Here is a 9,348-nt window from a genome sequence, read left to right on the forward strand (position 1 = left end):
TCCATTTACCCCTTCCTTTCCCTTGAGGCTATTGTTGCCATATATTTGATTTCTACATATATTACAAATACTACAAGAGAGTTATTATTGTTGTTTTTCCCATCAATATTTTCTTATACTCATCCACCTATTTAGCATTACTGGTGCTTTTCATTTGTTCCTGCAGTTTCATTTGTTCCTGATTCAATCTAGATCATTTTCTTGCTAAGAAACTTCCTTTATGAATCTTAGTAGTGTAGGCCTGTCAGCAACAAATTTTTTCAGCTTTTGTTTGTTTGAAAAACAAATTGTCTTTTTCTCTAGCTTCTTACCTGATTTAGTAAAAATATTTTTGCCAGCTTTACTGAGGTATAATTGATCAACAAAAATTGTATAATATTCAAGGTATACAACATGATGACTTGATTTGCACATATACTGTAAAATGATTACCATGATCACACTAATTAACATATACATCACCACACTTGGTTACCATTTTGTGTGTGGAGGGGTAAGGACATTTTGGAAAAAAAAGTTTTATTTTGCTCTAATTTTTCAAGGATATTTCATTGGATAAAGAGTTCTATGTTGACAAGTTTTGTTCTTTGAACACTTCAACTATGCTGTTCCATTGTCCTTGAGATTCATAGTTGCTATTAAGAAGTCATTGTCAGTACTACTGTTGCTCCCTGGAAAATAACCTTTTTCTGGTTACTTTCAAATTTTTTTCCTTATTTTATAATTAAAGGGTTTGACTGATATACCTAGCTGTGATTTTCTCTATTAATCCTGCTTGTGGTTCACTGAGTTTTATGAATTTGTTGGCTGCTTTCTTTTATTAGTTTTGGAAAATTATTCTGTCCTTTATTCCCCTTCCTTTCTTTCTGGGACTTCATTCACACACATTTTAGAACTTCTGACTGTGTCCGGTATGTCTCTTATACTTTGTTCCGTTATTATGTTTTTTTTCCCTTTCTGCACTTCAATTTGGATATTTTCTATTTCTCTGTTTTCAAGTTCACTATTTTTTGTTTTCTGTTGTGTCCAATACACTCTTAATCTATCAAATAAGCTTCTAAATAAATCAAATACATTTCTCTAGACCATCTCTAGACCATCCATCACTTCTTTTCTGTGTTTCAGTTCTCTGTTCAAAGTATCCATTGATTTTGCTCATCTTTCCTTCTATTTCTTTTAAAACATCATTGTTATTTTGAAGACTGTTAGGTCCAGCATCAATATCATGTACAATATATGTAAATCTTTTTCTAGTGCTTGCTTTTCCTGATTATCGTAACATTTTCCTACCTCTTCACATGTTTAATAATTTTTTATTGTGTATAAATGAATTTTGTGCTTGTATATTCCACTGTACCCATCTAATATCAGCCATAATGTACTTAAAAAGCAGAATATCAGTTTGCTCTGCTATTACTATGCTGTATTTGTAAAATATCTTTCAGCCAAGAAGTTTTGAAGCATTCTATAATCTTTTAATTTAAAGAAAATTTCTACTGAAATGACTTAGCAGGATATATTCAGGGTTTTTCCTGTTCTCATACTAAGTTTTTTTCTATACATTTACCATTCTACAAAAGAAATATTCTTTGCTGAAGATTTTTCCTTGTTTTGGATGTGTAAGTATTCGGGTTAGTTGAATAGTTCTATATTTTATCTCTGAATCCCTAGTGCCTAAAAAGTGCCTGGTACATAGTAGATGTTCAAAAAGTATTTACTAAAAGAATTAGCAAATGGTCAACTATTAACCAACACAAATTGTTTGGTCATGTTAACTTACAACACATGAAATTGTATTCAAAATTAGCTATAATGTGTAATGAAAAGAATTTATACTACCATAAACTTTGAGATCTCCCATACTTAAATCATAAAGACTAATTTCTTACCAGCTCTTCTCAGACCTATATGGTGAGTCAGTGATACAGAAGATGACCTTTGCTTCGGGATTGTCAGTAGATTTGAACTAAAAGGCCCATTTAGATAGCATCCTTGACTGAAAGGGAAAGATAACAGGTTAAGAATCTTAAAACCATGAAAAAATGTTCTTCTTCGTGGTCTTTAATTCAATAAGCAAATATATACTTATAAATTCAGAGTTTTGACATTTATCTAGTGCCTAAGCCCTAAAGCAGAAGAGAGCAAACTTTTTCTGTAAAGAACTGGATAATAAATACTTTTCACTTTGTAGGCTATAAGGTCTGCTGCAACTATTCAACTTTGCCATTGTAGCACAAAAGCATCCATAAACAATAATAAATGAATTGGTATGGCTGTGTTTCAATTAAATTTTATTTATAAAAACAGGTTATAAACCAGATTAGGTCCACAGGCTATCTGTTTGCTGATCCCTGGACTAAACCAGGTTATCATTATCACCTGGAAGTCGTCTTTTTTTATTTTTTCCCCAGAGACAGGGTCTCTCTCTGTCACCCATGCTGGAGTGCAGTGATGCAATCATAGCTCACTGCAGCCTCGAACTCCTCAGCTCAAGCAATCCTCCTGCCTTAGATGATTCTAGTGTTCCTGGTCCAGGGACCTAACTGAGAACCACTGGCCTAAAATATAGTTTTTAATTGTTTTCTGTTCCCACTCTTCACAAATACTGACTACCATACCAAATTCCCTTTGTAAACCCCTAGCCTCAGCCCAAGACTTCGAAATGGTTTCTTTGAGGCACAAACCTTGCCCATTTCCCCACTGCTAGCTCTGGAATAAAGTCACTTTCCTTTCACTACATCTCATCCTTGTTATTGGCCTTTGCAAGCTGCAAGCAGCTGAGCAAGTATTTGATTACAGATCTGTATCTCCATAAGAGAAAAAGATTCTGTATTATCAAGAGAAGGCATGCAAAATCAGTTGGCAACCACTTCATTAAAACTTCTTTGTTGATATTAACAATAATTATAATAGCAACAACAGACATTATTGTAAGTAAAAAAGGAGGGTGTCCAGGGACTATAGGAATCCAACCAGCTTGAGCAATCAGCCTGTATTTCAGCTTCTTGTTTTTACAGAACTCTGTAAAGCCTGTAGCGACCCAGACAGCTAAAACTAGCCCCTGACCAACCATGGCAGCTTATAGATGAACTCAAGTGAACTTTCCTCATCACCATGCTAAAGCCTCCACCTTGGGAGGAGCTAACCCTAACCCCCTATTCCTAAATTTCATGGAAGACAGTTTTTTCACCCACCGTGAGGGGTGGGTTGGTTTGTGGGTGGGTGGAGCTCTGCAGCCCGGTCCCTAACAGGCCACACGCCAGTACCAGTTCACAGCTTGGGGGTTGGGGACCACAGGAATAGAGAACTCAGAAATAAAAGCATATAATTATAACCAGCTGATCTTTGACAACAGAGACAAAAACATACATTGGGAAAAGGACACCTTATTCATCAATTGTGCCAGGAGAATTGGATAGTCACATGCAGAAGAATGAAACAGACCCCTATCTCTCACCCTATGCAAAAATTAATTCAAGATGGATTAAAGACTTAAATTTAAGGCACAAAACCATAAAAATTCTAGAAGAAAACACAGGAAAAACTCTTCTAGACAAAGTTCTAGGCAAAGAATTTATGACTAAGACCTCAAAGGCAAATATAGCAACAACAAAAATACATAAATAGAACTTAAAAAGCGTCTGCACAGTAAAGGAAACAATCAACAAACATGCAACTCACAGAATACGAGAAAATATTCACAAACTATACATCCAACAAAGGACTATTAACCACAATCTACAAAGAACTCTAACAAATCAGCAAGAAAAAAAAACACAACCCCATCAAAAAATGGGCAAAAGACATGAACAGAAGCTTTTCAAAAGAAGACAGAAAAATGTCCAAGAAACACATGAAAAAATGTTCAACATCACTAACCATCAGGGAAATGCAAATTAAAACCACAATGAGATACTACTTTACCCCTATCGGAATGGCCATTATTAAAAAGTAAAATAACAATGGATGCTGGCATGGATGCAGAGAAAAAGGTACTCCTATACTGTTGGTGGGACAGCAAAGTAGCACAACCTCTATGGAAAACAATATGGCGATTCCTAAAAGAGCTAAAGGTAAAACTACCATTCAATCCAGCAATCCCACTACTGGGTATCTACCCAAAGGAAAAGAAATGATTTTATCAAAAAGACACCTGCACTCAAATGTTTATTGCAGCACAATTCACATTTGCAAAGATATGGAATCAACCTAAGTGCCCATAAATTCATAAGTGGATAAAGAAAATGTAATATATATATATACCATGGAGTAATACTTAGCCATAAAAAGGAATGAAATAATGTCACTTGCAGCAATGTAGAAGGAACTAGGGACCATTATCCTAAGTGAAGTATCTCAGGAATGGAAAACCAAACACCATGTTTTCATTAATAAGTGGGATCTAATAGATGGGTATATTTGGGCACAAAGTGATATAAAGGACATGAGAAATCAAGAAAAGGGGAAGGGTGGAAGGGTGGGTGTGGGGTACAAATTTACCTCTTGGGTACAATTGACACTATTCTGACTTAAGCACTATACACAATATCCATGTAATAAAATTGCCTGTACTCCCTTAATGAGTATTTTGAAATAACAAAAAAATTTTTAAATTCATTTTGTTAGAAAATAAAAAGCTCATATGTTGGTTTATCATCCTATTAAAATTTCTGTTCTTGGGGGAAAAAAGGATGATTCCAGAGTCACAAGTCTGTTAGTTTTGTACTACTGAAACATTACCATGCATTAAAAATCTAGAGCTGCACTAATATGGATGCCACATATATATCTACATGATAGTCACATATATATGGCTCTTTATATTTGAATTAAATTAATGAAAATTAAATGAAATTTAATATCTGGTCCCTTAGTCATATTAGACAAATTTCAAATGATGACTAGCCACATGGAGCTAGGGAGTACCATATTGGACAGTGCAGATATGAAATATTACCATCACTGCAGAAATTTCTATTTGGATGGCACCGATCTAAAGAGACTTAAATTTGAAAAGGAATAGTGTTTGTAAATGCTTCATATATTCCCATCTTACCCTGCCTATGTTCAAAGTACATTTAGAAGTTTATTATTACTGAGAGGCTTTAGCTTTTTGAAAAGACGCCATATCTAGCCTGGTCTCTTTAAAGTAGATGTGCATAATACCACCAATTACTTTAATCTTCAAATTTCTAAATCTTTGATGAGGCATATGGATTTTGTTTTAATGAGAGTTAAGTCAATATATAGAAGCTGCCAACATTTACCTTTATGTGAACACTTCTCAGAGTTGAAGATTAGTTTTCTATTTTAATATCAATTACCTGAGGCAGCAGAATAAAAATGACCTTAAACTCAAAGTATCAAATGTTTCTTTAACTGCAAATACATGCTGTTACATCAGTGTAAAACATTAAAAAACAGAATAATTTTCATCATTCCTTTTAAAATCCAACAATAGTTTCAAGATAATGCTTCTCATAGTTAAGAAATACTATTACATTTTCAGTTCCTGACATCATTCACTTCCCTATATCCTGCTTCCATTCCAAAAAAAAAAAAAAAAAAAAAGACTACCATGTTCAGGCTTTGGCAAACTTTGGACCAATGCTCATTTTCCTGTACTGCACTCTTCATACTTCAATCCACTTCTGTTTTATACATCATTTTACTCAATTTTTCTTTTATAAAAAAGAAGTTTACCTATTTGAATGTATTATAGAAGATTCAAATTAATAACCCACAAAAGAATCTGGAAAATCATAATTATCTGATTATATTTCACATGTAAACGTTAAAGTTTAACAGATAAATAGCTATGATCCAATCCTGCCATCTACTGTTTCAAATGTGAAACCATACAGCTCAAATTAAAAGTATTGTACAACATATGTTCAGTAAAAACAGAAAGTGGTTTAACGTGGAATTTACACTAATACCAATTTTATTAACATAGTCAGATAACTGACTAAAGAGATTCTTACAATAAACCCATACAAGAGATCAGTATCTTCCCTGGCTTTCAAAAGACAAAGCATCGTATTAAATACTTTGTTATCACTGTAAGTGTATATATTTACATTCAGAAGATTTCAGCTCCTGCATTTTACCAGCCTCATTTACTTGTAGTTACTGATGTCTTTAATTGAGTAGGATTGAATTGAATTGAATAGGATTAGCACTGTTTAGTTCCAAGTAAAGCCTCAACAAAATACAGAATATGTTAGTACTCTCAGCCTCTAGCAGGAACAGGGTTTAAAAGAGTCTTGTAACCTTAAACCTAACAACCATGATAAGCCCTGGGAACGTGCTCCTTCTTTCACAAATCAGTAATTCTGCTAACTAACCTTTGGATACTGTGCACTGGTTGGTGACTGCCCTTGTAATGGCCACTTCTACGGATTTAAAAGCTTTCCCAGTACCCTGTCCTAAACTGATTCTAGTTTCCCTAAACCATCTCACTGACTCATGTTTTTAAGGTGTTAGCATGCTTTGTACTCAAGCTACCTAAGTCTTGAGAGAAAGCATGTTAGCTTCTTCTTAAGAATCAGTTTCTGTATTATACCATATTATTACCACCCATGTTGTGCTATACCTAAAATATTTCAACCATTGCTTTCTGCTTTTAGAACTATTTCAAACTTTATTCACAGAATCTAAGTAGATACATTAGTTTCAGGGTTTTTTTTTTTTAAGGCTCTAGAGATTTTACCTTGCAACGCCAAATTCTTGGTGAGGCCTTTTGGCAATATTGCGCTCCCACCTTGGAGACTGCTCAATAGGTGGCAATCCTGAAGTTCCTGAGCTCCTCCTCAGCTGTGGAGTTGGTAAACTATTCCTACTATTTAGTCCCTGTTGAATAATTTAACAATGGTTAAAACTGTCACCCTTTAATATGCTGTATATGTAACATTAACAATGGCACAAAGAAATATGAATACAAAGTATATTTTTAACATGCACAGGAGAAACAGAACAGTTTATTCTGAAATTGGTCAATTTACTCCAAATTGTATATTCTATACTGTTGTTCTATTTATCTTTCTCCTACTAAGACATGTTTCTGAACTCTCTACAATTTAAACTAGATTTTTTTCTTTCCACATTTAAATCCTAGTTTCAAGAGAAAGAAACAACTGGTAATTTAAAAAACAGATATGCAAGATTTACCCTGAAAATCAACTTCACAGAACAAGTTTAAAATCGGGTATGATCAGCTCTATATCCTAGTTTTTTAATATTTTCAGTATAATGCTACCAAATGCACATAGCCGTTAATCTGGATAAACTGCAGAATTCTAAGTTTCCTTGTGAATTTATGATTAAATTAAATGCAGAACACCTTTAGCATTAATATTTTACCCTAATTTTTAAAAATATTCTCAATCCAAATGTTAAATTAATGAGAATATTTCTTTTTGACCATTGTGAATAGGTGTTTTACTGAGATTTACAGTTTCTGTTTTTAATGAATTTTCTCTGTCAGCAGACACTGCAACAATCTCAGAGAAATAAATATCTGTGTTATATTTAAGTTTTCCCAAGGATGCTGCTGATTTTATAAAGGCTCATTATAGTTAGACCAAAAGTGAAAAAGTTCTTTGTGTAACACAATCCTTGTTGACTATAATTTAGGTTCATATAATTTTTCTTAGTTCTTAACACACATATAAGATATTTATATTAAATTATCTGTCCCTACTCCCTTTTGCCTTCTAATTGTTTTTTTCATAAATACTGTTGTTCTTTTCTGAAGTAACATCAGGCATTTTATATGCTTTTCCAAAAGCAGAGATAAATTAGATATGAAATTCTAATAAGGAATTTAAAGAACACAAAGGAATAAGGGTTACTTCCTAGTTCTTATACGTATCAGTAGATTCCAGCACCCAAAATAACTCTGATTTACTACAATGCTCAGGAAATGAGGCATTTAGGCATCCTGTTTAATTAATATTGTGTTTAAAATGTTCCTAAAATGTACGAGTACACTTTTCTACATAGTAAACATAGTAACAAACATAATAATGATATCAACATGATTTTTATAATCATTTTTAAGAATTACTATTTTAAAAAATTACTATCCTGAGCTCCAAATATCAATAGAAAATGCAAAGGAAGAGCAACACATCAAAACTAACTCAAGAATATATTAGAGTTATTTTATTGATGGTTTATTGCTATCCCTTTTGGATGCTTTTGATTAATCTCTTTCTTATAAGGTAGAGTGCTAAAAAAAGTCATATAACTAAGTACTATTGTTAATTGCGTTTTGACTAATGCAAGTACCACCGTATAAACTTTTAAAAAATAAAAAAATCACATTAACTACCTATGATCTAGATTGTCATCAATAATTTTCAAATCCCTTTGTCCTAATTGGGTTTGCCTAATTTTCAACATTTCTAAACCTAATGCTGAGAACTGACAAAATAAAACGGAAATCCCTCCAAAAACTATATTTACCTTTTTTTAAGTTCTAAATGCACTATTACAATTAACAAAGGTAACTAATTTGAATTTCATCTTCTCTTGGTTAGTTTCCTTACCTGGAATAAAGCAGTTGAACTAGAATAATCCCTAAAATAGTTCTAGTTTTAAAGTTTTACCATTTTAGTTATTGGTGAAAATATTGATAATAGTTAAATAAAACAAGTAAAAGCACTCTGAAAAAGCATAATGTATACCTATTTACAACAGTATTCACTATTTTCTAAAAAATCCTATTTTAAAATATTAATATTTAAAGAGAAATTAATTCCTTATCTAATAATGGAAAAATCAATGCCTATTGGGCTATAGTAATCTCCAATGGGTAAGAGGGGGAAAAACAAGGTTCAAAAAAAATGTAAAAATCACTTTTAAATAATGCTATGTAATTGATAAAAAGAATATTATAATTCCTCTTAGCTCAACAAGAACAATTCCTAGACTCTGAAGAATAAAACAGATTAATTATAATAATAACATGATCTTACTACTAGTTTGTCATTCAAGCCTGGAACTAAATTTGCTTGCTGTTCTTTACTTCTTAACAACAAAAACAATGATAATAAATAATTGCAACCATTTAAATTATAACTGCTAATTACAGCAATGTTACTTAAAATAAAAACTGAATACTCATCTAGAATTATCTGAACTTATAACTGTCACTAAAGTCCCAAGCAGTTCGATATAATGTCTGGTCCTCCAAAGGAAAACTGTATTTTATATAAGACTTAAAGGAGCAGTTTTAATTTGAAAACATAATTAAATGTGATAAATAGGGCTGGCTGATTACTGTATTTTGACCTTGTGAAGTTTTCGATCCCCTTTCTCAGCTGGGTCCTCTATTTCAGAGCA

At 32.6% G+C, this 9,348-nt stretch overlaps 1 protein-coding gene across 1 annotated transcript in view; it reads right to left on the bottom strand.

The window, feature by feature from the left end:
- Positions 1–9,348, bottom strand: part of PDE3B (phosphodiesterase 3B, cGMP-inhibited) — a 162,369-nt gene that overhangs the window by 48,292 nt on the left and 104,729 nt on the right. Inside the window, exons 3-5 of the mRNA XM_012654173.1 lie at positions 9,298–9,347; positions 6,713–6,852; positions 1,890–1,996 (exon numbers count right to left, since the gene is read on the bottom strand). Coding sequence (XP_012509627.1) covers positions 1,890–1,996; positions 6,713–6,852; positions 9,298–9,347 — 297 coding nt within the window. The remainder of the gene's footprint in view (positions 1–1,889; positions 1,997–6,712; positions 6,853–9,297; position 9,348) is intronic.

The sequence above is a fragment of the Propithecus coquereli genome, unplaced genomic scaffold (assembly GCF_000956105.1).
Source record: "Propithecus coquereli isolate 6110/MARCELLA unplaced genomic scaffold, Pcoq_1.0 Scaffold44, whole genome shotgun sequence".
Taxonomy (NCBI): domain Eukaryota; kingdom Metazoa; phylum Chordata; class Mammalia; order Primates; family Indriidae; genus Propithecus; species Propithecus coquereli.